This window comes from Corvus hawaiiensis, chromosome 3, assembly GCF_020740725.1.
Source record: "Corvus hawaiiensis isolate bCorHaw1 chromosome 3, bCorHaw1.pri.cur, whole genome shotgun sequence".
Lineage (NCBI taxonomy): Eukaryota > Metazoa > Chordata > Aves > Passeriformes > Corvidae > Corvus > Corvus hawaiiensis.
In genome coordinates, this window is record NC_063215.1 from 435,544 (window position 1) to 463,255 (window position 27,712).

Consider the following 27,712-nt stretch of genomic DNA (forward strand, 5'->3'; position numbering starts at 1 on the left):
GTTATGCATGCATGCTGCCTTCAAGAAGGAAATGGAGCGTTACTGCAGAACAGCAGAAAGAGAGGGGTTGGTTTGTCAGGGAGAGCAACCAGAAAGGAGCCAGGCGAGCACAGGCTGGGAGACCCCATCAGTCCTGTGACCACTCCTGCTCTCATGCTGTGAGGCCTTGCCCTGTGCTTCAGCCATGGGACAAGATACCCTGTAAAGCCTCACCTGTGCGCTGGTAAGGAAAGCAACCAGGGACATGGGCACAATTCCAGAGCCAGATTCACCTCTGGGAGGAAAGCAGCACAGTCCACAACACTGCAGGAACCACAGGTACTGCTCCACGTTCCACAAAAAAATGGAATTTGGGGAACATAAGTGTTTTCCGTCTTGTTAAAAAGGGTTCTTAGTTTAAAATGTCACAGAGGTATTAGATTTTAATAAAACTACTCTGAACTTTCACAGGAATTAGACTCTTTGCACTACAGAAGCTCCCTGTTTGTAGGAGGAATTACAATCAATGAACTCAACACTCAATCCTTTTTTACATCTGAAGTTTAGGCAGGAATAGAATACAGAATACAGAACAGCCAGCTGGAAGGGACCTACACAGATTCCCTGGTTCCACTGCTCAACCCCATCAGGGCTGGCCTATGTCACAGCATGCTGGACATTGTCCAAACTCCTCAAACACAGATGGGCCTGGGGCACTGACCTCCTCTGCAGGAAGCCTGGGGTAGGTGTGACCCTATCAGTAAGGAAATGCTCCCTCTTGTCCAGTCTGAGCCTCTCTAGATGCAGCTTGGAGCCATTTGCTGGTGTCCTGACCCTGGAATCCAGGGAGAAGACCTATATTGGGACCATCCCCTCTCACGAACATCTGGTTCTGCTGTGTGTAACTGCCCCAGGATGGGATTCTGTGCCCTCCCATTCTGCTCCCGCCTGAACGGGGTTTGCCCTCTGGATGCCAAGGCACACGCTTGCTGCAGCCGAGATGCTGCTGACCAGCACCCGGGTCTCTCTGGTCCCTTTCTGCAGGGCTGCACTCCACCCGCTCCTCTCCCTGCTCAGACTTGCACCCAGCACCATTTCCCCTCGTGAACCAATGTATTTTCATTAGTAGATACGGTTCAGCCCAGGCGGCTGAAGCTAAGCTATGACCGTATCTTCCCTTCAGCAGCTACTGCTGGGCGGCTGGGCCCGGACGGCGCTCCCCAGAGCCCCGCCAGGATCCCGCACCCGGCCCCGACCCGGCCCCGCGGGTGCGGCCGCCTCGGGGCGCGGCCAGAGCGCGCCACAGCCAATGGGAGCCGCCGGCGGTGATGTAACGCTCCGCGCCGCCTGTCATTGGCTGGCGAGACAGCCCCGCAGGCTCCGCCGGCCCCGCCCCGGTGCCGGCCCTGGTTCTCGTCCCGGTGCCGGTGCCGGTCGGGCCGCGGGGCGCCAGGGAGGGCCTGAGGCCGCTTCCCTCGAATCGGGAGCAGGCGGCCAGGGCATGCACGGACGGCATGGCCAGCACAGGCCGTCCTGCCGCCCCACGACTGTTCCGGGACCGGCGGCGCGGGCACCGTGCCGCCGAAATCTGCTCGTTTCGGTAAATAGGCACCGACATCCCCGGCTCACAGCCAGCCCGCTCCTCCCTCCTCACGGGCCCTCTCTGCACTGTCTGCACAGCCCCACTTCTGCTGCAGCGAGTTCATCACTCATGGATGGTAAAACAATCATTTTTTTAAAAAAAAGCGAGGCCATTACACTTCAAAATCTACACCCGAGCTCGGCACTCGGAGCAAGCAGGAAAGAATGTCACACACAGGAAGTACCAGAGCACAGGCAGAACATACTGTCTCACTCTGCAACCGCATGTGTCCATTCCTCTCCAGATTATCATGTCTCATTGCTTCCACGGTGCCATCTAATCCAACATCCAGGAGATACTTCCATAATAAAAGATCGGGATTGCATCACCGGGGAAAGGTTAGCAAATGCTTTTTCCACAGAGTAACACCATCTCCCTGTGAGGGGTAGCGAGTAAGAGCCTGTTCATAATACTGCGCTGACAGGAATAACCAGTGCAGACTGAGCTGTCATACCTCCCCGGGAAAAAGGCCACGCTGCTCTGGGATGCTCAGCAAGTAAAGTTGTTATTCCAAATAAATTTCATGTTACAACATCTGCAGTGCAAGAGTTTACTCCGGAGAGCAGATCAGCCCAAATACTTAAGACAGCAAAGAGAGTCTGATGTCATGCAGTTCAGGGAACAAAAGCCTCTCCACAAGCTGGGGGCTAATTGAGCCACAAATTCACATGTGAAACCCAGAGACACGCCAGGATTTCACTGCAGGGTCACAGCTGCAGCTGAGGCCGCTCCCAGTCAGAAAATAATCTGTGCAGCCCTGATGAGTGAAGGCTTCAGCAGCAGCCCTGAGCTCACCCAGATCACTCAGCAATGGCCCCAATGCCCATCCCTCAACCTGTGGTGGTAGAGCAGAGCTCTGACCTCCACAGAGGCAGCCTGAAGCCATAAGACACTCATTTAGCTACACCAAAATTTCAATGAATTTCTTGTGTCTGGGCCTTAATTTTTCTGCTGAGGGGGAACTGAAATCCAAAGAAAACACTAGAGCATCCCAAATCTTACTCGTCGTGTAGGAGAACGCAGGAACTCCTTTGTCTCTTTGTGTCAAAATGATCAGTACTAAATAAAACACATTGAAAAGATGACACAAACCAGCTTTGTTCTCCAGCATGTACCCATTCAGTGCAGAGCAAGAGATAAAGCACTTCAGGTATGGAATATATTGTGAAGGACGGAACCAGAGCTTCACACTTCTTTAAAAAAAAGGGGAAAAGGAAACTTTTTTTTTTAATGTTAAAGCTACATTTGTAACCAATCTGCGGAGCTCTGCCAGAAAAGGCACATTCTGACCACACCATGCCATCGTTTGGCTCACGTTAAACCAAACCATGACAGCTCTCAGCAAGCAAAGGTGAAGAACTGCAGGGAATCCCTGACCTTACTTTGACCTCCAAATTTACATCAGAACAAATTACTCTCTCACCACCACTGGGGTTTGCACTGCCCTTTCTGCAGTGGTGGACAAAGCAGACAAACCCCTGTGCTTAGCCCCTGATTTGGCTGAGAAAAGCCCCATCAGCACTTGTGCCGCAGCGCTGGAGCGAGCACATTGCCTGACTGTCAGCACCTGCCAGGGCTGCACAGCCTGCCCAGCTAGGGCAGGGGCACTGTGCCAGCACAGAGCAGAAACCAGTTTGTGCAGACAGCCCCTAGGAAGAAAAACAGAGCCCAGCAACGTGCAGAAAAAAGGATATGTCCCAAACAACATGATCTAATCTCCTTGTGCCTTTACACACTACACTGCCAGCACATGCAATGAGCAGTGGGTGCGGGTAGGACAGGCCAAGAAACAAGCCTGTGTGAGCTGACTCTGCTCTATCCTGATTGCAGACGACAAAGCAAACCAAAAGCAAGGATTCAAAAGCTGATGAGACCGGGTAAGTGGCCCAAGCAGGTGGCCACCTCGGCAGCAGGTACCATCTACATTCCCCAGTGAACACCAAGAACTATCCAGTCATTCCTCTTTACCATTCCCAGAGCGAAAGATCTGTGAAACGCGATGCACACCGGGAGTGCCGGAGCCACTCCCTACTCCACAGCAGCAACAGCTGGCCGTGACACCGGCCTGCGGCAGGAGAAGACATCACTGGCTGCGCTCCAGCCGAGACGCTCCGGGCCCGAGGAATGGAAGCCCTGCGGCTGGCGAAGGGCCACCCATCTCCCTGCCTCCCGGGAGCCTGACGGACCCCCACTCTTGGGCGCGCTTATCCCGGGGACAGGTGGCAGGAGGAGCGGGGCGGGACAAGCGGCCGCCCGGGCCCCGCCCGGGCTCCCCCGCAGTCCAGCTCCGGGAACCGGCCCCCGGCACTGACCTCCTCGCGCCGCTTCTGCCAGCGGCCGCACGGCGACTCCTCCAGGATCTCGGACTCGTCCTCGCTCTCCTCCTCCTCCTCCTCTGGGGGCGCCGCGGAAGTCACCGGCGCAGACACCGAGGTCATCCCCGGGCCAGATGAGGCGGGCTCCGGCTTGGGGTCGGAGCCGCTGCCGGGCACCTGCTTGGACTCGCCCTCCGACATGCTGCGGTCGCACACCCTACGGGAGAGGCGCGGTCCGTGAGGCGCGGTGGGGCGCCAGGCCTGACTGGGCCCGCCGGGCCGGACCGGGCCGCGCCCGCCGGGCCTGTCAGCCGGGACCACGCCCCAGGCCTGCCAGCGGCGCCCGACCTAGCCGGTCCTGGAGCGAGGCGGGGGGCGAGGGGCGGGAGCCACGTACTTACCGGGCCCGCGGCACCTCCCGGTCCCGAGCACGTCCCCGCCGCAACCGCCGCGCCGCGTAACGCGCCGTGCGGGGTGGGGCCTCTGCCGCAGCCAATCAGCGCCGCGAGTGGCGCGTCAGCACCCGCCAATGGCCGACGGGCGGAGCTCCGCCGCGCCTCACACGACAGGGGGCGCCCTACGGAAAGGGCCCTGGGGGGTGGTGACTAGGGCGGGGCAGCCCCGCGCAGTAGCCAATGAGAGTGCGACAGGGGGCCCGCAGAGTCGCTTATTGGCCGGTGGGCGTGACTGAGCCTATATAAGGCGCTGTGTGCGCGCGGACCCCCTCATGGAAAGGGGCAGGGCGATATCACTGGCAGCTGTGAGCGTGCGCGGCTTTAGCTGTGTGCGTGGCCGCCTGCGGCGCCGGTGGCGGCATCGCCGGTCCCAAGTCCGCTGTTCCCCCGGAGGAGCCTCAGGGCAGGTCGAAGCCACCGGCGGGCCGTGTAGGTAGTCTCAGGGCGGAGCGGGCCGCGGTGCCGCTCTGGCCGCGCCTCTATGGTCGGCGCTTCCGGCCGCCGAGCTTCCGGCCGCGCGACTTCCGGTCGCCGCCCGCCGGTGCGAGGTCCCGCCGCCCCCGCACTCCGCCCGCGCCCCCCGGTCCGGTCCGGTCGCCGCCGACCGAGGCCGCCGCGGCCGCAATGGGCGCCTACTTGTCGCAGCCCAACACGGTGAAGAGCTCTGGGGACGGCGCTGGGCTCGGGCCGCGCCCGCTGCACTTCGGGTTCAGCGCCATGCAGGGATGGCGCGTCTCTATGGAGGTGAGGGGGTGAGGCTGGTGGGGCGGCGGCATTCACACCCGGCACTCCTCGGGGTCCTGCGCCGACAGGCCCCGACGGCGCCAAATAGCGAGGAGGTCCGGGGGCTCTTGGTCACCCCCTCCCTCCCGAGGCCGAGAGGGGCATTTTGCCTCTCCCGGTGCCGCCCCAGCCTTTCCCGAATTCCACACGGCAGCCGCGTGTTCCGGCTCGTGCGGGGAGAGTCCCCCAGTGTCGTGGGGGACACGTGCGGTTGGATAAATCTCTGCGAGAAATGAGGAATTCGGGGTATAAAGCGAAGGAAGGAGCGTTTGGTGCTTGGGGTGAAGTCGTGAGTGAAAGCAAGTGGGAAATTATCAGGGAAAATGCCTGGTTTTCTCCTCTGAAGTGTCGGTGTCTTGCTGTGCTTCCTCCTTGTTTTTATTTATTTATAGGAAAATTCGTAGGAAGAATTCTTATGGCTACTCTGTCTCCTTTTGCCAGTCCCGGCTTTGCTGGGCTCGTTGTGGGCAGATGAGCTACCACCAGACCCACACGTGGCTGAGGATCCAGGTGTTTGCCCGCATTCCCCTAGTGCAGGAGGCTGCAGGAACTGCTCTTAAAGCTCTTGGTTGGTGTGAGGGCAGTGTGGGGCTGCTGGCCCTGCAGCTCTGTGAACTTCAGACCCTCTGTGAGTACTAGTAATGTGCTGGTTTGTTTTCCCTTCTGGGCAGCCAGCAAACAGCTGAATTCAGTAAGGATTAATCCTTGTTGCTGCAGCCACCACAGATACATCTCTCAGTGTCTGGTTCGTAGCCCTGTGGCTGGTTTGGTGAAATTGTCCCATTCAGGCTGTCAGATGTTGAATTTTTGCTGGTATGGATTTGTGAGCCATTTTGCCAGACACTTCACCACTTCTTGGAGTGGGACAGCAGTTGTACAGGTGACAAACTAGTGACAAGAGGTGTTTCCTCCTTTCTCTGTGTAAAACCCTGGGCTCTGGTTCTTGGGGTAGAAGAGGCAGAATTGGTGCTTGTGTTCCTGAGATACGCTCAGAGTATGTGTGTGCTGAACTGGCTGACAGTATCTGAGCTGGTCCTTCCCAGTGACACATGGAGGGGGGAACTGACGGCACAGGGACACTCCTGGAGCACCGAGTGTAATCTCAAAGGCGATTAACGTGTGTGTAAGCGGCTAAATGCAGGCATGGCTCTGGCATCCCTTTGCACAGAGCTGGGATGTGTTAAGGAGCCAGGCTGCGGTGAGGGAGAGCAGAATGGCCCTGATTTATAGTGCTGGTGGGCTCACTCAGCCCTCCCACAGTTGGGACATGGCTCTAACCTCACTCACTTGAGGGCTGTCACTGGTACCTTTGCAGAGGCTGGACGAGGCCCAAAGCTGCAGATGTGGGTTCTGCACTACCCAACATCTCTGGCTTATCCCTACTGGCAGAGGCAGCACTGAGGCCATCAGTGTGGACATGATTTAGTTGAGTTATCCCAAGAAACAAGCAGACGGCAGGAGCTGAACCTGCTGCAGATTGCTTCTGAGAGCCTGATGGGAGAGCACACAGCTGAGCAGTCCATTTTCTTACATTCCAGTGCTCTGTGTTCTGCTCTGTCTTGTCTTGTTTTGTTTTTTCATTTTCTTCACATTCAATTGCACTTTCACTCTTCTGCAAGGCTTGGAGAAAGTTCTGAGCAAATGTTTGTGCTTAATGCTGTAGTTCTGTGTGTGTTGGTGAAGCCAGTCAGAGTTTGCACGTGGTAAGACACAGGTATTTTGGGTGTAACAGAGCTTTTTGTCACCTTGTACTTGGGTTTTAGGAGCCTTCCAGTGAGGTGGATGTACAGGGCTCTGAAGAAATACTGTGACTTAGTCCAGAGAGGTTGCTTTGGGAGTAAAGAAATGTTTGGGGCAGATGAGGGACCCAAAGGATAAGGATACAAAAAAAAAATTGTATTAGGTACTAGAAGCAACAAAGAAAAGGGCTGAAGTCAGTTTTATGGTCCGGAGGAGTACTCTGGGATATAGCAGGAGGCACAGGATGTGGTTGGATGGGGCTTCTCCAAACTCTTTGCTCCTGTTTTGGCTGTACCCCCACAGTGAGACACCAACAGCCTAGTTTGCAGCTTCATTCCTCTCCCAGGCTCAGAACAAAAGCCCTTGCTTCAAAATATGGAGATTTGTTAAATTAACTCTCAGGTTAATTTATTAATTTGCCTACTCATTTCAACTGAATTGGATGTTTGATGTTTCAGACGCACTGTTTTTCACCACTGTTACAGTAACCACTCAGGTGACTGGGGAGAGTGAGGGATCCCAGAAGGCTGGATAGCAGGGAGCGGACTTTTGGAACCTTTGTGAACTCTTTCAGCGCACAGCATCCCAGTCACTGAGAGGACAGTCACTGCAACTCACTGGCCAGGGCTGGGGGCTGCGCTGGAGGCTGGTAACTGGCAGCACATGGTAGCTTCGCTGCTCTGCTCGTGGCATTGGCAATGCCAAGACCTGGCTTTGCCCTGTGTGCAGAGCCACCAGCACTTGTGCTTGGAGCAGGGCAGAGCAAGCCCCATGCACAGTGTGGGAGCTGAGCCCTCCCACCTGCATGTGCCAGTTGTGCCCATCTGCCCCCTTGGGATCAGGGCTCAATGAGGGGACAGATCAGGACAGGCTGCAGTGGGGGCTCAGCAAGGGCAATACAGACCATTTTTGGTGCCAGTGCTGGGTTTTCTCCACAGTAGCATTTGCATCTCCTTAATTACACTGCTGTTTGGTCAGGACAGACTTATCCCAGTTACTGTGTTGATGGTTCACTGTCTCACTGGCTTCTGGGAATGCTCAGAAAAGTGAGCACTAAAATGCTGCTTCTTGGTTTATCCCTGTTTTCATTTGCTCTCTCTAGTGAGGGCTGGGGAAATTTCCTGCATTACCATTCAGTCATTACTCGTTTTGAACTCAGATGGTCACTTGCCCGTTCAGAAGCTCTTTTCATCCCAGTGCCAGCAGTTTCATTACAATGAGTGCTACAGAAACCCAGAACCTCTCTGTTCCTGTTTTCCTAAGCAAGGAATAAAGTTCTCTTCCACAAGATGCTGGAACTCTGGAGAGCAAAGAGACCTTATCCAAGGAACCTTAAAAGAAAAAAAAAAGCAGTAGAGCTCAGTGGTTGCTCGGCTGTGATCTAGTTCCGTGTGTGTATAAATTTTGGAATATTGTTGGCAGCATGGACACATCCAGATATTTGAACCTGCTGTCTTGGAGTAAGCACAGTGTTTTGGGGCAATTGTAGCACGTTTAAGGTGATGAACCACAGAAAAGATCGCATTGTTGAACATATCACAGGATACATGTTCTTCCTGAACACAGGTGTGTGGGATGTGTCAGGTGGTGAGGTGATGAGTGAAGGTTAGACTTGAAGGAATGTCAGGAGGTTAGCTGAGCCAGGGGAAGGGCTTAGGAGAAAGGTTCAGCCTGGCCATCTGTTCCAGGCTCTGCATTGCAATAGCCAAGGTGGGTTTGCCTGCCCAGAGAGGAAGGAGTTTAGGCTCTTGGCTGTAAAATCATGGGGGCACCTTCCTCAAAGCTGGCTGTTCCACAGAGACCTTATGGAGAGAACGCTGTGCAGCGTACATGGCTTGTGTTATTGACCTTTGTGTTTTGTCCAGAGATGGGAATGGAGCTAGGGAAGGGTCTGGAGCACGAGTCTGATGAGGAGTGGCTGAGAGAATTGAGGAGGGCTCAGCCTTGAGAAAAGGAGGATCAGGGGGACCTTCTCCCTCTCTACAACTCCTTGACAGGAGAGTGCAGCCAGGTGGGGGTCACGCTTGTCTCCCAGGAAACAAAGGATGGGAGAAGAGGAAACAGCCTTAAGCTGTGCCAGGGCAGGTGCAGGTTGACTATTGTGAGCAATTTCTTCATGGAAAGGTTTGTCCAGCCCTGGCACAGGGCATGTGGGGGCATGGGACAGCAGTTTGGGTTGGCAGTGCTGGGGCAATGGTTGGACTCAGTGGTGTCAAAGGGCTTTTCCAAGGGTTGGCAGTGCTGGGGCAATGGTTGGACTCAGTGGTCTCAAAGGGCTTTTCCAACCCAAACAAATCCATGGTTCTATGATTTTCTGTAGGTCTAATGCAATCCCTGTCATTCCAGACCTTTGCTCTCTCTTTCAGGATGCCCACAACTGCATTCCCGAGCTGGACAGTGAAACAGCCATGTTCTCTGTCTACGATGGACATGGAGGTAACTGCGTCCGCTTTGCTCTGTCCTGTCCTTCAGTGTGACCCCTCTGGGCTGTCCATGGCTGCTGGGGCATCCATCTCTTGTTAGGAATTCTGCTCTTTGATGGGAAGCATTTTGTTTGATAGATACCATCAAGAGAGGTTCTGAACCTCTTAGGGGTCCTAGAAGGAAGGTCAGGGTTTGATCTGAAATTGAAATCAGATTTGTATTCCATTTTTTGTACCTTTTGAGAATGACTGTTTCTGTGGTGGATAAGCTGGGCAGGAGAGTCACAGAAGAAAAAGTGGTAAGAAAAATCACCTGAGATTGACTCTAGGCAGTGTGTTCTGGTGGTTGCCCAAGGAAAGACTGAAAATCAAAACAGGCAGATCCATTCCCCAGGTAAGGGCTCCTTAAACTGGAGATTGCAGCCATTCCATCCTGGAGACGTGCTGGAGTCTTCTGGATGAACTACCTCTTCGTGAATTCATCCAATTGCATTTTAAGAAGGTTTCTATGTTTGGTGATTGTTTGCACTGTGCATTTTGCATTGAATCATTATTTGAAACAGATATGGTTAAATCTGCCGCCTGATCACTTCACTGCAGTATCCATGACACAAGGAATAATCACTCTGGTAGTACTTTTCACTTTTACTATTTTGGACTCCATGTCTTTTTTTCCAGTCAGAGGAGCCCTAGGCTTGTCTCTGCTTGTATGACTGAATATTGCTATTACATATTATTGCTAATATTATTACAGAATTTCCTCTGCCAGTATCATGTAAGAGCTCAAGATCCTGCTGTTAAATCTTGCAAATTATTTTAATTTTGATCATCCTGAGTGATCCATCATGCTTTACTGACCTCTTTTCCTGCTAATTTATGTAGATGTTGAACAACATAGGTTTTCAAGGAGCTCTCCCAGTGGCCATTCTCCATTCTGAAAACTGCTCCTATCCAACCTCCCTGCTTTTCTTGTGGCAGCTTAGTATGGAAAACATTTGATGATTTATTTGAAAGCTCTTTGAAAATCTGTGTAGTGTAGATTAACTGAACTGCCTGTTTCCTCCTGTTCATTGGCTCTATAACACAGGGGCCAGTTTGTGACTGTCACTGCTGCAAATATATCAAGTAGCTCTTCCAAAGATGTTGTCTCAGTCTGAAGAATGTATTTCATGTTCTGAAATTATTTTTTCCTGAACTTCTTCTTAGAGTGTGCAGATACCCATGTGGAACAGTCACTGATGTCCTGAAGGGTATCTTTGAGAACGTGGGGATGATGTGTTGGTGCTGAGAGGCAGAGAATGACAAGGAAATGGGATGTAGGGGTCAGGAGCTACTCACCTCGGGAACTGTTTGTGTGTGTCAGGCAAAAATATAGATAAGGAGCATCTACCAAAAATGGGTCAAGAATGACTAGAATCAAACCATCTATTCTCCTCTGAGCTCAATGTGTTGGTTTCTCTGCTGCCAAGGTCTTACTCCACGGGTTTTAGAGAGACTTTGGACACTCATGACATTCCTGTTAGTGTAGGACATGAAGTATTGTGTTTAGGATTCTTAAATACAATAGGGAAGATTCAAGGTAGACATTAGGGAAAGGCAAGGAATGGCAAAGCACTGGCGTGAGTTTCTAACTCATATTTTAGATTTCTAGTGATTGAATCTCTACAGCTCTTCCTAGACAAACCGTATCAGGAAGGGTGTGGATATAGTTGAATCTGATTTAGACTACCAGCTTTTGCCCATCCCTACTATCGTGTGATTTCATTAATGCATTAATTCTTCAGTTTGAAACAATTTCTCAGGTCTCTCCCATGCAAGAGTAAGGTTTTGGGTGGGAACCTTGCTAAGCTTTATTAGCTGCCAGTGTAAAAACTGAATTTAGCTTCTCTTCTGTACCTTGCTCATCTCTCAGCCTGAAACTCTCCAGTAAGCTTCCTGCTCCAGATAAGTTGGGAAAAGTTATTACTGTGTTATTTGAAAAAGGGTGAGTTTGGGGGTTCTTTTACATATTAGTATTTTCTATTTCATTCATTAGTTTTTCTCTTATGTTTCCCCCTTGTGGACAAGCCTTCCAGTACTTGAAAGATGCTGCTGGGCCAGTTTTTTGCCTTCCCCAGCTTCTTTTTTATGTGCTCTGGCCTTCTCTGCCCCCAGATTCTGGAGAATGATATTTGGGCACTCTGCCCCTTGAGGCAGGGGGGGTGTGTTTGATCAGTCTCTATTGCTGTCTACTTGTGCTTTAGCCTTTCTTTTAATAATGCGTCTTCATTGACATGTATCTTGCATTGCTCGTCTGTCTTGAGGTTTATTTCTCTGTTATTTTCTTTTTCACTATTTTTTAAAAATTATTATTACTGTTATTGTTTTAAACTTCTCTCAACTCAAGGGTTTCCTGCCTTTTACTCTTCCAATCCACTCCCCGATTCCACGAGAGGTGGGCAAGGGGCTGGGTGGTGCTTAGTTGCCATCTGGGGTTAAATCACCACAGTCCTTTCTTGGCACCCACCATGGGGCTGGAAGGGTTGGAGCTAGTAATGGATAGACCAGAGCATGTTAGAGGGGATTTGTATCTGTTAACAGCTGCAGGCCACAATGGTGGCTCAGGTGTTCCCAAGAGCAGTTTACCTGACCCACACCATACTCTTTTTTGTGCTGTACCTGTTAAAGGCTGGTGTTGGGTCCTGCTGTTTGCTGGGCTCTGCAGTGATTAGTGGTGTTTGACTGAGAGATCTGTTACTCCAACACTGACCTTGAGCCTCATCTGCCATTTGGGCTCTGCACTGAGGCCATCACTATCCTTCAGGTTCCATCTCATGGAGACAACAATTTTTCGTCTTCCCCCAAGAGGTTTTTTTTGGAGAAAACACAGAATGGTCAAGGCCTCACAACTCTCACAGGCAAGACTTGCTTCCTAATATCCCATCTAACACTGCCCTCTGTCAATGTGGAGCCATTCCTCCTTGTCCTGTCACTCTAGGCCCTTATCACAGGTCCTCTCCAGTGTTCCCAGGTCAGACCCAGTCTCTTTGTTCCCTGGATCTGTACCATGGAATGCTTTGCAGCACTGTGTAGCAGCAGCCATTTTGCTGTTTCTGTTCTCTCTCAATGACCACTTGATCCCTTCTCTGCAGGTACATTGGAAAAGTCCCTTGTCTGCTCTTTTTGTCTTTCTCCCAAATCTTCCTACTTCTCCACTTCCCACTGCATTCCCTTTGCTGAACTGTTGGCTGGCTGCTGCTTTCCCCTCTCTTCCCTTGCTTCCCCATTCCTTCACAGAGCTTTGCTCCTGCCTGCACAACTCTTCGCCATGCCCAGCTGCCCGCACAGTTTCTGTTGGGCTCGGAGGAGGGCAGGGAAGTTGGGATGTGCAGCAGGAAGATCAGGAGTTGTGTGGCTGGTCCATCCTGTGAAAAACCCTCCTGTGTGAAAATGGTCCTGTAGCCCAAAGGAAAGGAGCCCACATGGCTCTGGTTGTACCGACAGCCACAGGAAAGCCCCAGGTGCAGGTAGGCTCTGGAATGCTGTGCCCAGCCACCCACACTGCAACTTCTTTGTACTATGACAGGGAATGACTGGTCCAACACAGCCTCAAGATGTTTCTGGACCCTGCAGTGGGACCCTCCACCTGCCTGCAGCTTGCCCTGTTCCTCTCTCTCTTTCTGTGCAGTCATTTCATTTGTTTATCAGTTTCTGGTTCTAATTTTTCTTCTTCATGAGGTGTGAGCCACGTTCCTGTGTCCTACAACTCACACTACTCTTTCTGGCCCTGTTCAAGATAAACTACAGAAATGCATCATCCCTCACTATTTACTCTTCCTTCTCTCTTAATAGCATCTTCAGGTTCTAAACAAATCCCTCCCATGCCCTATTCCATACCTGACACTGTTACTTAGCAAGCTGGGGGAGTTTCTGGCTTTTAAAAATCTATCAGCTGCTCTAGGATGAGCACTTGAGTTGTTTCTCAGTCCTGGTTATCCTGCTCTCAGCACAGTGTTCTGGCTGCTGTTTATCTTGCTGTGCTCTTTCCTGTACCAAGGTGACTGCCCTGTCTCCTGAAAGGTTCATCTAAATCTCTGGGATCTCATTGCCATTAGTCTGGAACACACACTAGAACACAGAACACTTTTTGTGCTCACTGCACGTTGGTAATGCTCCAAGAGAGTCTACAGTGAGCAAAAGCTTCCCTTCTGCTTTCACTGACATGTGAAATTAAAGATTTCCAGGTAGGCTGGACCTAAAGAGTCAGCCTAAATGTCATTCTGGGCCTGAGCTCCCTCTCGGGAAGCTCCCAGCATTGGCCAAACCTGCTGGTCTGGAGCTCTTTGAGGTTTGCCGAGGCCATCTGCACATCCTACTGGGAAGGTGTGAGCGGGATCCCCAGACTCAGCTGCTGTGTCACCATTCTGTGACACAGCTCTGGTTTCTGTCCCAGGATTTACCTTGGGAATTCAGCAGGTTCTGTCTGGAAGGATCAGCCTCTTTAAATAGTTTTTCCTCTTTTTCAGGAGAAGAAGTTGCCCTGTATTGTGCCAAGTACCTGCCTGAGATCATCAAAGACCAGAAGGCCTACAAAGAAGGCAAACTGCAAAAGGTAAGGAGCCAACTCTGCCCTGGACTAAGTGCCACCAGAGAGGAAAGCCCTTGTGTTGGGTGTGGGTTGTCCAGGGAGGTGATGGAGTCTCCATTCTTGGAGCTGTTCAGAATCTGTCTGGGCAAAGTCCTGGGCAGCTGACTCTGGGTGTCCCTGCTGGAGCAGGGGGTCAGATCAGGAGAACCCTGTAGGGCCCTGCCAGCTGCAGCCATGCTGTGATTTGTTATGGTGTGCAAGCTGGAAGAAACTGGATTGCACAGTATGGTTGGCAGGCATCCCGTAGGGAAGGGGCAGCTGCTCACTCATGTCTGTGTTCACACACAGGCCCTGGAAGATGCATTCTTGGCCATTGATGCCAAGCTCACCACAGAGGAGGTGATTAAGGAGCTCTCTCAAATGGCTGGGCGGCCACAGGATGATGAAGATGAGAAGGAGAAAGTTGCTGATGAAGATGATGGTAAGTCAGATGCCACTGAACAGACAAGGCTGCAGCTGCAGGACAGGGACGTAGAGCAGAAGGGTCAGGTCTCCTTGGGCACAAAGTTTTCTGTCCCAGTTTCTCAGTTAAATTTTGGCCAAGTTGAGCTTCTGCCCCTTAGTATTGTCCATGGCTTTGGGCTGGTGCTAGGAAAACCCTTATCCATTTGGGAGCCTAATGCTATGGATAACAAAACAGCCTGTCACCATTTTCTATAGAACTTCCTCCATGGTTTGCAGGGTTCCAGGATGTGTCAGGAACTCTGAGCTGGGCTCAGTTGTGGAAGGGAAATGATGTATGCAGTACTCAGCTCTCCGTGGCTGGTGGCAGCCACCAGCTGCAGGTAGGATTGAAGCAGATCTCAGTCTCTTCAGCAATTCTTCTTCCCACAAAGAAGCAAGTGTTCACCAGCAAGTGGTTGCCAGCCCAGGAAGTGTTTCCTGGGGTGGAATGCTGTGCTGCTCTCGCTGAGTACCTTGTGACCAGCCTTGAGGCAGATGCAAGGTGATCCTGTCACTTTGAACAATATGTCAGTCTGAAAATGCTGAATTTGTTGGTTGTTTTTCTCCAGGTGACAGGGATGAAGTGGGTGGGTGGTTGGTTGGGTTTTCTTTCTTCCTGTTCTGTATTTTCAGGAGCATGTTTTCCTTTTGGGATTAAATAGCAAAGCAAACTATCAGTAGGGACGCAGTGGTCTTTGGCTCACGGTCATTGTGGAAAGGCATCCCACTTTCTGTCTAGTCCCATTTGGGAGATGCCCAAAGCTGTGCTCTCACCTGTTGAACCTGTCAAAATGATGGTTGGTGGGGATCCCTGAGGTATTTCAAGCCCGTGGAGCAGCTGCTCTCTTGTTCCCAGCTGCAGCATTAGTGACCAAACCTGCACATGGAAGTGGTGACTCTGCTTCCCTGTGGCTCCCAAGGAGCCTGTGCTTGGGAAAGTGAGGCTCTGCCCCCCAGCCACACACCTGATGTGAACACTGTGCTACCACCAGCCCTTACACCTGATGTAAACACTCTGTGTTGCTCTCAGCTGGCCAGGGAGCACTGGGTTTGGGGCAATGGGGGCACTGGCAGGCTGCACTGTGGTCAAAACTGTGGCCCTGCTGTTCCCATTCTGCTCACCTATAGCACCTGGGAGCTGTGGGAGGGCACAGGCCTGGCTGTGTGCTCAGAGTCAGTCTAGGGAGCACTGCTGGAACTCTGCCAGCAGCAGCCTCAGCTGGAGCAGCTCACCACAGGACCCAGTGGGGCGGGTATCCTGCTCTCTGACCCTCTCTCATTGTCCCCTCCCTTTTCCATTTGCAGTGGATAATGAGGAAGCTGCTCTTCTGCACGAAGAAGCCACAATGACCATTGAGGAGCTTCTCACACGTTATGGACAAAACTGCACCAAGAACCTTAAAGCCAAGTCTGTAGCTGCAGCTGGGGATAACGCTGTGGAGGGGACAGGCAAGCAGCATGATGGGGAGTCAAATATGAATGGAGAGGCTGACCCAGGGGAGCTTCCTGACCACAAGGAGAGGAAGAACGGGAAGCCAGACGAAGAAATCACGGGTATTTCCTCCACCTCAGACAAAGCCAGCGCTGGAGGCAACAGCCCTGCTCTGCAGAAGCCTGAACTAGGCAAAGGTGACGAGGCCGTCACCTCTTCTACTGGGGAGGCCGGGCCCTCCTGCTCCTCTACGGGAAAGCCCCAGCGCACAACCAAATCCAAATTTTTTGAGGACAGTGAGGATGAGTCAGATGAGGTTGAGGAAGAGGAGGAAGACAGTGAGGTAGGAAACAGCACTGGCACAGAGTGGCCTTCTGGCTGGGCAGAATGCATTGCTTATGGTGGTACTTGAGACGAGCCTCTGGCTCATCCTAGGTGTGTTCCTAGGAGCAGGTGTTTCAGGCTGATCCTTTGAGGCCATCCCATGGGAATGTTTGGGATTGTTGAGCTAACCCCGAAGGACACACACTCATCCTGCAGCGGCCATAGCTGATAGCCCTTGGTCCTGCTGCATGCACCATCCCTTCATCCCCTGCTATAATGATACCAGCTGCTCTGGTTGTAGCCATCAAGTGTGGGGGACACATGGCAGGTCACCTCACACCTCTGGGGGAACTGACCATTGGTCCCCAGGATGGAGGGACCAGTGGGGGGACAGCACCAAGTGTCCTGTGTGACTCCTGTGGTATCTCTCCTTTCTTGTAGGAATGCAGTGAGGATGAGGATGGTTACAGCAGTGAAGAGGCAGAGAATGAAGATGATGAAGATGACACTGAAGAAGCAGAGGAGGATGAGGATGAAGAGGAAGAAATGTTGTTGCCCGGCATGGAGGGGAAAGAGGAGGTGTACACCCTGGTTTCGTGTTCTGCAGCTTAGTGTGGAGCCAGGGGCACTTGGGAGACTCAGCTAGGGGTTTTTCCTGTTCAGGTGGGGATAGAACACCCTGTGCCCTCGGCTGGGGCTGAGGGAGCTGCTGACAACATGGGTTTGTGCAAAAGCTGAGGGATGGGCCTGGACAGCACGTTGAGATCAAAGAGGCTGAGCCTGCTGCTGGGTGTGGGGTGCTTGGAAAGCAGTGTGGGGGGAGAGCATGGGGCAGGAACAGGAGAGCTCTGCTGGCACCACTGCTCTGGAGCGCAGTATCACTCCTCACCAGGCCTGTGGCTCTTCAGCCCTTGACAGTGTAATCAGGCAGGCCAGGGACCCAGGAGGTCAGGTAAAAGGGACATGGCTTCCAAGGTGCCAATTTCTCCCTTTGGGGAGATGTCCTGACTTGAAGTGAGGATGTGCTCAAGCTGGGCTGGGGCTGGAATTAGCACATGAGAGTGGAGGGGACAGACATATGGAACACTAGAGAATCCTGACCCACTGAGCTGCATGAGACTGGGATGGAGGTGTTGCCTGACCCTGCCCTTCAGTGAACACACTCCTGGTGTTGCCCACTTCCCTCGGGCTTTCTCCATTGTTCATGTGTGCTTATGGGGTGAGATGCAGCATCCTGGGCTCTGGGACACTGCTGGGGCTGTGCAGCTGGTGCTGGTTCCCTTAGGGATCTGACATGGAGACAGAGAAAGGAATCTCACCAAAATTCTGTCTCTTGCAGCCTGGCTCGGACAGCGGGACTACCGCTGTTGTGGCGCTGATCCGGGGCAAGCAGCTGATTGTGGCCAATGCTGGGGACTCGCGCTGTGTCGTGTCGGAGGGTGGCAAGGCTGTCGACATGTCGTACGACCACAAGCCAGAGGATGAGGTGGAGCTGGCCAGGATAAAGAATGCTGGTGGCAAGGTCACCATGGACGGAAGGGTGAACGGCGGCCTCAACCTCTCCAGGGCCATTGGTAAGCAGGAGGAGAAGGATGCTGGCAGGCCTGGCCTTGGAGTGCTGGCCTCAGGACAGCCAAGCTGACAGCACTGCCAGCCACTGAGGTTACAGAACACTGGCATTCCCACCTGCTATTTTGTGGTGGCCCTGGAAGTCCCTTCATAGGATGATTCCTGATAAGCTGCTAGCCAGAGCTGAGGGCCAGTTTTCTCAAGTGAACTTTGAATCAGAAAAGGAACCCTGGAGTGTTTTGGATGGGAAGGGACCTTAAAGCTCAACCTCTTCCAGCCCCTGCCATGGGCAGGGACACCTTCATTAGAGCAGGTTGTCGCAGGCCCCATCCAGCCTGGCCTTGAACACTTCAGGGATGGGGCAGCCACAGCCTCTTCAGAGGTGACAGGTGCTCTGTGCTGTTGGGCCCAGGAGGTGGGGAAGGGGCACTCGGTTTGGAGTAAAGAGAGTCTGAGCTGGCCAAGGCCCCTCTTTCCTGGGCTTGCCAGAGCTTACACGTGGAATCTGCAGTGGTTCCTCTGCTCATGGCCACAGCCTGATCCAGATTGTGAGAGCACTCACTGATCCCACTGGGAATGCCCTGTGGCAAGGCAGTGCTGTTCACTGTCGAGGGCAGGCAGCACTGCCTGTGCCCAGACATCTTCCTCCCCACCACAGGGGATCACTTCTACAAGCGGAACAAGAACCTCCCTCCAGAAGAGCAGATGATCTCTGCCTTGCCTGACATCAAAGTGCTGACAATAAACGATGACCACGACTTCATGGTCATTGCCTGTGATGGAATCTGGTGAGTGGTGAGGCGGCTGTTGTGCCTCTGGGGCATCACTGCTCAAGCCTTTCTCCAGAGCTGGGCGTGAGGAAGGCCTGTTGGGGACACTATGGCATGTGTGCTCCCTTTGCCTGCCTTTCTGACTCTCTGCTCTGCAGGAATGTGATGAGCAGCCAGGAAGTGGTGGATTTCATCCAGTCAAAGATCACCCAGAAGGATGAGAATGGAGTCCTGCGGCCACTCTCCTCAATTGTAGAAGAGGTAAGATTGGGAGCTCTGCTGTCCTTCCAGCAATGTGGTGTTTCTGTGTCCCAGCTCGGTGCCTGGCTTTGCCCTCCCACTCCAACACACTCCCTCAGATGGGTTCCCTGGGCACTCCAGCCAGTGTCTGACCTCAGGGGTGCTGTCCAGCCAAAGGAGTTTCTGCCCACATTCAGAAACCTGGGCCTGCCAAGGCTATCTCTGTCCCTTGTCCAGTGGGAACAGCATTTGATGACTCACTCCTGCACAGGTCTGGCCTGGCAGCCCCTGAGCCACTGTCAGATGCCAGAATGGGCCCAGTGCCTCAGGGTGGTCCCAGTGTGTATCTGTTCTCTCTGCTGACTTGCCCTGTCCCTCTCCAGCTGCTGGATCAGTGCTTGGCTCCAGACACCTCAGGGGATGGCACCGGCTGCGATAACATGACCTGCATCATTATCAGCTTCAAACCCCGTAACACACACCCACCTGCTGAGAGTGGGAAGCGGAAACTGGGGGAGGCAGCAGCACCAGCGGAGGAGAACGGTGGGGACAGCACCAAGAAGGCCAAACTGGAGTAGCAGTGCCCACCTGGGGACTGGGCTGTGCTCACCAGACTCTCGTTTCTTACCCATGCTGAACTCAAGACTCCAAGTCTTGTCCTTTTTTTAGCCTTAGCAGAGGCCTTGTTTGTCCGTGTCCTGGTCGGGGGGTGGGGGCGGGTCTGGTTAGCAAGGGCATGTCGCACTGTTCATCCGTAACCATTCCAGAGAGGGAGCGAGGATGGAGCTGCGCCTGGGAGCGCTGCATCGCAGAGTCCGTGGTGAGGAGGAGGATGTCCCCCCCATTGTCTCCATGTGGTTGTTGCCATTTCTGTGCCTGTGAATTTCTGTTCAGAGGGAAGAACTTTTTCACTGTTGAGGTTTTTTTAATCTGCACCCAATTATTTAAGGCCCTTTCTGTTTTTATTTGTGAAACAATCTGGCGGTGGTGCTGCGGCCACCCCATGTTCAGTTGTACACTTTCAATCAATACTTTTTTCAAACTAAAAGACCAGAAAATACAGGTGTGGTCTTGGTCCTTGGTTCTTTCCTGGAGGGGGAGGTGAGGAAGGTGGGGTGGGGAGGAGAACATTTGTCCCTGTGGTCTTGGATCACAGCAAGGCTTTGGCCTGTGGCTCCCAGTTTCCCCAGGGTAGCTCTTCTGATGAGTCTCACACAGAGTAGATGTGAGTCTCTGGAGACAGTCTGTGTCTGCTGGAGGGATAGGGGTGCCAGTCATGCCCCTGAGCTCACCTGCCTACAGCATCCATAGAGCTGCACCTTCTGTCAAGGTGTGTCAAGAGGCAGCTCCTCCCTGATGCACGGCTCATACAAGGGCTGTCAATACCTGTGTCTGTTCCTGCAGGAGTGAAGTCCCTGAGCTGTAAAACACTGATGGAAGGGTGGGCTATACAGGTGGGCTCTCCCTGTGTAGCAGAAAGAGCCCATGCACCCGGCAAACCACTGGAAAAGAAGAGTACTCTGTAGTGATCCATTATTTCTTTTCTTTTTACACACAACTGGCCCCTTTTATGTCTGTTTCCCACATTTGTTCTTTCCCCCAGTCCCTCCTTCCCCCACAGCTTGGAGCTGTCCCACCTGCCCCAGGATTCCATGGGAGCCACAAGCTCTGTGGGCAGCAGACTGCATTGCTGCCAGGAGGGGTCTCTCACTGGCCCCAAGACCTCGGGCACCCCTGTCTCTGACCATCCTGGGGTCCCCGGGCACCCCTGTCTCTGACCATCCTGGGGTCCCTGTGGCAGCCAGGCCAGAGCCTCCACTGGCTCTGCAGGGGTGACCAGGGTGTCTCCCTTCACAGCCTCCAGGATCCTGTGCTCCTTCATGTTCTTGGTGAGCTGCCAGCACTGAACCTGCCAGGCAGCCACAGCAGAACCCCTGGATCTGTTCCCTGAGCAGCTGCAGCAAGGTAAGGCAAACACCTGCAGCTCTAAGGGCCTTTGCTGTGGCACACCACAGAGCATTTTGAGTAAAAATCAGCATGATAAAACATCAACAGAGCACACAGAAAATGGTCTAAACCCACTAACTGCTCAATACAGGTTACTAACGTGAGGTCACCACAAATCAGAGCCATTTTGTGGACTCCACAGAGACTGGGGGAACTCCTGCATCACAAACCTTAATGACCAGGAACAAAGTTTAGAACCAAACCCTCTGGAGATGGATGCCTGGCAACAGGAATGGGGTGACAGCACATGGCAATTGAGACAAACTGGTTTTAATGCCACCAAGCAAAGCTACCTCAGCACAGGCTCTCAGGGACTGCAGAAATAACTAATGCTTTAGGACTGCTTGTCCCTGTGCCTATTCATTGTGTTTATTCAAAATCTGGAGTCACCTTGGCCAGGACATTGAGAGCAGGGAGAAGCATGAGGTACTGAGCAGCCCCTTCCCAGAATGAGCCCGAGATAAACCTACCTGGCAGCAAGTGGAAGATGCCCTGAGAACAAACCCACTTTTCCAAAGGAAAAAAGTCTTCCTGGGAGGCCTTCTCAGGCAGCCCCATTCCAGGGGAACACACCAGCTCACCCAGAGTTCGTAAGCATGGGAACAGCCTGGGCTGCAGCTGCAGCACTGGGGCTTGTTGGTGGCTCTGAAGCACCAGACTTGCACAGGGCTGCAGGACCCCAGCCTGGACACTCCAGAGACCAAAGCAGTTCAGGACTGGACAACCCACTGCAGAGCCACCAGACAGGATGGGGAGCTGAAGCTTGGGGCCACCAGGGAGGGGGATCAAAGGTAACAGGAGAGGCACCACCTCGGCTGGTGAGGGACAGACTGAACTGCAGAAGCTGAGACAATAGCCCAGGACCAGAAGGGTGGAGTTCATCTTCAGAAACAGAAGATGTGCAGTGCAAGGCACTGCCAAAGGCACAACCCCTTCACATGGGAATCCCAGAGCAGCTGGAAGAAGTTGTGCAGGTGAGCCAACTCACAAACCTCATCTCCTATGGAGACAGGCTGGGACAGCTGAGGATGTTCAGTCTGGAGAAGAGAAGGATCCAGGGAGACCTTCGAGTCACAGTGCCTAAAGCGGCTCCAAGAAAGCTGGAGGGACTTTGGACAAGGGCCTGGAGGGACAGGACAAGGGGAAATGGCTTCCCACTGCCAGAGAGCAGGGTTAGATGGGATAGTGGGAAGAAATTATTCCCTGTGAGGATGCTGAGGTCCTGGCCTAGGTTGCCCAGAGCAGCTGTGGCTGCCCCTGGATCCCTGGAAGTGTCCAAAGCCAGGTTGGACGAGGCCTGGAGCAACCTGGTCTAGTAGATGTCCCTGCCCATGGCAAGGGACAGCGATGAGTTTTAAGTTCTCTTCCACCCCAAATCCTTTACTCATTCTGTAACTGCCCAACTCTGAGCAGCAAAACACTCAGAAGCAGCTTTTTTTCCCCAGGACGCTGCAGTGGAGTCAGAGCAGCAAGGATCCCACTGCCTGAGACTATGCAACCCATCTGGCAATAGGTCCCCACCTACAGCCCATGGTGTTACCCCATGGTCCCTCCACATTGGCCTTGCTGCAGGATGGATCCCTTGCTGCAGGATGGATCAGCACTAGAGATCAGAGCTGGGGGGCTGCTGCCCTCCCCCAACCCTGCAGCCTGCTCTCGGGGCAGATCAGTTGGTACAGGCAGGGCAGAGGCCATGACAACCCCTGCATCACCTGCGTGGCCTCTTCCTCATGCAGCTGCAAATGCAATGCCTGTCGTCCACAACAATGGGCTGCCAGGGCTGTGCTGTCAGGGGAGTTTTGCCACAGGAGACAGAGGGACCCTCAGAAAGCAGCTTTATTTCCTAGTGGTGCCTCTAGGAAAGGGGCAGGCAGGGCTAGTGCAGGGTGCGGCAGTGCTGGGTGCAGTTGGCACCCACCCATGACCCAGCTCCCAGAGGCTGGGCATACTGGCAGAGGGGGATTGGCTCTGCCACAGGAGGGCACAGGGCCTGTGTGTGTATCAAGGCTCTCCCCCTCACACCTCCATCACTCCACAGGGACACCCATGGAGCTGCCCCTGTCACTGGTGGCTCCCAGGGAGTCCCCAGAGAGGCTCTGCCCAGAGAGGGCACTGCTGAGGCTCTGCTGCCGGGCAGAATGCGGCACCGCTTCGACCGACACCTCCACCTCGATGGTAACACCTTCCCTGCAGACAGACACTGGCCTGAGGGCAGTAGCCCAAAGGGGGACATCACCCGTCCCTGCCCACCACACTGGGAGCGGGGGAGGCTGTTTGGAAGGGATGTGCCACTCCCCCAGCCCCCTCAGCATAGCCCTGCTCACCTGTCAGAGATGTCCTGGCCCTCACTCAGCATACTCCCCGCAAGGGCCACTGTGCTGGCTGACTGGCTGTCCCCTTCTGGCCACACTGGCCCTGGGTGCGGGCTGCGGCTGCTGCTGGGGAGGGAGGCAGCGGGGTCTGGAGCTCCATCCTCACCTGGTCTGGGGCTGGGCAGCACTGACCACAGCTCATTCACTGGGGAGAAAGAGAATGCTGTTCCCAGGGTCTGCTCCTTGCTGGAGCAGGAGGGCACAGGCCAGGGCCTGCCAGCAGTGTGGGACTCACCTTTGGCCAGGTTCTCCAGCTCCACCACGCCGAGGTCTCCAGGCGTGCGGCTGCCCCTGCAGCCCCAGCGGTTCCGGCACAGCGACAGCACCACAGTCCCGTACACGTAGGCGAGCATCAGGGGCACGCCGACACCTGTGGGCAGGCAAGTGGTCACTGCCCAGCCCCAGCCCTGGTGCCTCTAGTCCCAGACATCAGCCACAGCCCCACTCCCCAACATGGGCAGTGCCCTTGGCACTCACCCACAGTCAGAGCTGTTATGATAGGGGACACAAAGAGAGAGAGGAGGACACTGCTGGTGACAGAGAGGCACTGCTGGCATCCAGATAGGCTGCTTCGCCGGCTCTGGCCCAGCACCTCAAGGAAAAGACAGAAAGGTGAAGGGCTCTTGAAGGGCTCTACAAAGACCTCGGCATAGCCCCAGGGACACAGCCTCTTCCCAGCCTGGCAGAGCTCCAGACACCCAGACACCCCTGCCTCTCCTCAGAGACAGGCAGACACAACAGCACTGCTGCCACAGCACAGGTGTTCCCATAAAGCCCCCCCAGAACCCCTCCTCCTTTTGCCCACCCTGACCCCACTCCCCAGGCTGAGCACATCTGCACTGCTGGGGGCTGCTGGGGGCCAGCAGAAGGTCCTGGCAAGGAGGGACTGATCCTATCAGGGGTGGCACGGGGATGTGCTATGGGCAGTAGGGAGCACTGTGGGTCTGTCCAGGCCGAGGGCCATGGGCTGCCAGGCTCAGTGGAAAGCAGGACCACAGGGACTCCAGGACCGCCTGCCAGTACCTTCCTACCCATGTAGATGGGAATCCCAATGGTAATAACAGGGACAGCAACACCTGCGGCAAGGGAGATGACCATGGGCGCTCCCAGCACCATGCCCAGCTGCCACAGGATCCTCCGGGTCCGTGACCATGGCCTCTTCCCCCAGAAGGTGCAGCCAGAAGGGCTGTGGGGACAGAGTGGGGCTGAGCCAAGGCTTCTGTTGAGGGGCGGGCAGAGACCAGCACAGCCTGGTCCCATGCCAGGAGACACCCACAGGCCCACCGGAGATCAGGCAGCCAGGTTCCCCCAACCCTGAGCTCCAGCTGCCTCCTACGGGGTGCCAACAGCCGGCCCCAGCCCTGCCAGACCCAGTGGCACAGATCATCCTGCTCCCCCAGCCAACCCCAAACCTGGGGCAGGGCCTGGCTGCCCCCATCCCAGCCCCCACCTCCTGTCAGAGTCCCCAGCCCTGGCCCAGGAGAACCCCCAACCCCCATGGCCCTGCACTGACCTCAGAAAGTGCACATCAGAGATCTCACGCAAGCAGAGCCAACAGAAGAGGCACCCGCAGACCGTGCAGTTCATGCGGTTGCAGCTCCCGTCATTGATCTTCATGATGAAGGCGCTGCAGCGAGGACAGACCTTGATGTCCTCAGCCTCAGCTGGGGGGAAATAAGACAGGATGGGGGAGTGGGACAGAATAGTGTGCACCCAGCCCCACATCCTGTCCCAGCCTGTCCCAAGCTCCTCCCATCCAACAGGTATCATGGCAGGAGCCGAGATCCCTCTACACACCCCAGCCCAGCTGGCACAGGGGCTATGAGACTGCAGCAGAGGCAGTCAGAGGGAACTCTGAGTCCTGGCTCCAGCAGCCCCATAGGCAGGAGGCACAGAGGCACACGACTGTGCCAAACCCCAGCCCTGGTGCTCCCACCCTGGGCTAGGGCCTCACCATGGGCCAACTCCTCCGGCTGGGCCAGCTGTGCTGTGGGGGTGGCCAGGCTGGGGACCGGTGGCACCGGTGCACAGCGGCCATCAGGGTGCCAGGGCTGCCGGCAGTGGTAGCAGAACTCAGTGCCACAGCCCTCACGCCCACAGGTGAGGCGGGGACATTCGGCACAGCCGTGGGCAAAGACAGCGTAGCTGTGGGGAGAAGGAGGTTGGAGCTGGTGGGATACAGCAGGGTGCCCCCTCCCAGCACAGCCAGGCAGGGCTGTGGCAGTCCCAGTCCTGCACCACGTTGGAGCCACAGCCCCGGCTCAGGAGAGCTGGGATACACCCTCACCAGCCCACCCTGTCCAGCACCCACAGCCCTGGGGCTCATAAACTATCTAGCACAGCCAAGGGCACCAGCCCTGGCAGACAGAGCTGCACAGGCTCTGCAGTCAGACCAGGACTGGACACTTCCCTGGGCACACCCAGCCCAACACGGGACCAAGTGATGAGGAACCTAGCCTGGGAAGGGCTCACAGGACACAGGCACACACTGCTGCTGTGGGGAGGGGGACCCATGCCCACCCCCCATTCCCATCTCTGTGCTAGGGCAGGTGGTACCTGCAGTCAGGTGCAGGGCACCAGCGGATGCCAGGATCAGCCACTAGCAACCGTCGCAGCAGGAACTCTTCGTACTTGTCACGGAGGGCAGGCTCGGGCAGGAGCCGGTGGACATCAGCGGGCTGGAGCGCCGCGGGGCAGTGTGGGCAGGACACTGGCACCCGGCTCTCGCTGACAGCGAGCCGCAAGTACTGCTCCAGGCAGGCCCAGCACGAGCGGTGGGTGCAGGAGGCCAGGCTGGGAAAGGCCTCGGGGGGCTGGGGCAGCAGGCACAGGGGACACTCCTCCAGCGCCTGGCCCTCACCCAGGGGCAGCACCACATGTGTCTCCTCAGGTTCCTCTGGCTCTGGCTCCAGTTCTGGTGGTGTCTCCCCACTGACAGCCTGTGGCTTCCGCCTGAAGCAGCCCAGAAGCCGGCGGGGCCCAGGGACACGTGTGGGCCGGTCCATAGTGGCCCGTCAAGGTAGCCACCAGCTGCTGTTGGGCTACGGAGGGCAGCGGGGAGATGCTGGCCCTGGTGCAGCCCCCATGGCCCGGATCCTACCTGGGCCTCATCAGAGGTAACAGCGGAACCATCCCCAGCTGCAGTCGGTGCCACTCAGCCTGCAGAGGAACTGCTCCTGAGAGCAAGCCCGTGCCCCGGGAACAGGCCCTTGGCACCCACAGAAGCCCGACAGCACTCTGCCAAAAGGCCCCAAGCCTGTCCTGCCCCATCCTGTCTCCTTCAGCTCAGCATGACAAGTCCAGGACCACAGAACTCCCAAATCCCCAGGGTGGGGAAGACAGCGGCAACACCATGACAACCAGCGCAGGCACAGGGCAGTGTGACACACACCCATCCCCATCCCAGGACTTTGGGGTTGTCTTCCCCAGTGTGAGACACGGCTAAAGCACTTTTCACTGGAGTTTATTTGCCAAGGGACCCAAGACCCAGTTCATTCAGTGGCCAGGAGCCACGTGATTCCAGCAGTGAGGTAAATTTGCCCATTTTCCTTACTTAGAGCTTGCAAATCCACAGCCACACCACATTCCCTCCCCGTGGTTCTTCTCTCTCTACACCCCGAAGTTGCCCCCTGCCCTCCCCACCTCAACAGCACCTCAACAGCCTCCACAGCATTCCCATGTCAGCTCTGCCAGAGGCAGAAGCACTGGCACAAGAAGAGGCAGGAACCAGTGACACTCAGGTGAGACTGAGGAGTCCGAACGTACCTGCTCTGCTGGGCCGAGCACTGGGTGGCTCCGCATCCCCCCAGGGGGTACAGCACTTCCCAGGGGATACAGTGCTCCCCGGGGAGAGGGCAACTGCAGAGCTCAGGGAAACTGGGCTGAGACGGGGTTTACGTGGTGGTTGGACAGCGAGAGACGGCCAGGGCTGTACCTGTCAGCGGGGAATCATCGCTGGCAGCACGGGACGGCCACGGCTCCCCCGGGACGGCCACCGACCGACACATCCAGCGCCCTTGGGACCTGCAAAGGGACAGCAGCGATCCGTGAAGAGGCCGAGCCGCGGCTCACATAGCCAGGGCCGCCCGGACGCGGACCGGAGCCACCGGGAGAGCACAGCGGGTGATGCGGGTGGGGATCGGGCACAACCCCGGCATACGGCTGGGCTGCACTTCCGCACCGACCACCTTCGGGACCGGCCAGAGCACGGCGTGACCGGGCAGCCAGCGGCCCTTAGGCCCAGCGGGCGAGACGCAAAGCCCTGGGTGTCCCCGGTCTGACCGCGCGGGGACACCAGCAAGGGACTCACCGGGCTCTGCCCTCGGCGCCGGCGCTCGGCGGGGCCGGACCCGGCGGGCACCAGGGGAGGAGCCGCAGCCGCCCCTGAAGGAGCACAGAGACCGTCAGCGTCCGGTAGCGACCCCGACCCCGGTCCCGGTCCCCCCGGTGCCACCGTCTCCCGCGAGCCGGAAGGGGCGGAGCCGCTGTTGTCCCGCCCCGCCCCGAGCCCCGCCCGAGCCCCCGAGCCCGGCCCGCTTCTCCCGTGGTCCGGCTCGGCCCAGCCCCACGCCCCCGCCGGGCCCGGGCCCG

At 55.3% G+C, this 27,712-nt stretch overlaps 3 protein-coding genes across 16 annotated transcripts in view; 1 reads left to right on the forward strand and 2 right to left on the reverse strand.

Moving 5' to 3' along the window:
• Positions 1-4,430, reverse strand: part of NRBP1 (nuclear receptor binding protein 1) — a 34,027-nt gene extending 29,597 nt beyond the window's left edge. For both annotated transcript variants that reach the window (XM_048297972.1, XM_048297971.1), the window contains exons 1-2: positions 4,338-4,430; positions 3,934-4,153 (exon numbers count right to left, since the gene is read on the reverse strand). In XM_048297972.1, the coding sequence (XP_048153929.1) occupies positions 3,934-4,137 (204 nt within the window). In that variant the 5' untranslated portion in view covers positions 4,138-4,153; positions 4,338-4,430. The remainder of the gene's footprint in view (positions 1-3,933; positions 4,154-4,337) is intronic.
• A 492-nt stretch (positions 4,431-4,922) lies between these two features.
• Positions 4,923-19,425, forward strand: PPM1G (protein phosphatase, Mg2+/Mn2+ dependent 1G). Its single transcript, XM_048297970.1, has 10 exons — positions 4,923-5,135; positions 9,281-9,350; positions 13,843-13,928; positions 14,253-14,385; positions 15,714-16,183; positions 16,606-16,743; positions 17,504-17,738; positions 18,392-18,521; positions 18,662-18,764; positions 19,127-19,425. The coding sequence occupies exons 1-10, from the start codon at positions 5,016-5,018 to the stop codon at positions 19,319-19,321; spliced, it is 1,680 nt and encodes a 559-aa protein (XP_048153927.1). The 5' UTR covers positions 4,923-5,015; the 3' UTR covers positions 19,322-19,425.
• On the reverse strand, positions 19,383-27,564 carry LOC125323207 (E3 ubiquitin-protein ligase RNF19B-like). 13 transcript variants are annotated; one of them, XM_048297959.1, is made up of 11 exons: positions 27,432-27,564; positions 27,057-27,145; positions 25,679-26,281; positions 25,077-25,267; positions 24,636-24,786; positions 24,146-24,308; positions 23,600-23,714; positions 23,358-23,492; positions 23,075-23,267; positions 20,130-20,173; positions 19,383-19,996 (listed from the first exon to the last, which is right to left on the reverse strand). In XM_048297959.1, exons 3-11 carry the CDS (start codon positions 26,125-26,127, stop codon positions 19,383-19,385), a joined length of 2,055 nt encoding a protein of 684 aa, XP_048153916.1. In that variant the 5' UTR covers positions 26,128-26,281; positions 27,057-27,145; positions 27,432-27,564. The 13 variants fall into 13 exon arrangements, 12 of the variants coding, with proteins under 12 accessions (XP_048153916.1, XP_048153915.1, XP_048153917.1 ...); XM_048297958.1 differs by having other exon boundaries at positions 26,888-27,145; XM_048297960.1 differs by having other exon boundaries at positions 19,383-19,993; positions 25,679-27,145.
• Between the last annotated feature and the right edge of the window lie 148 nt (positions 27,565-27,712).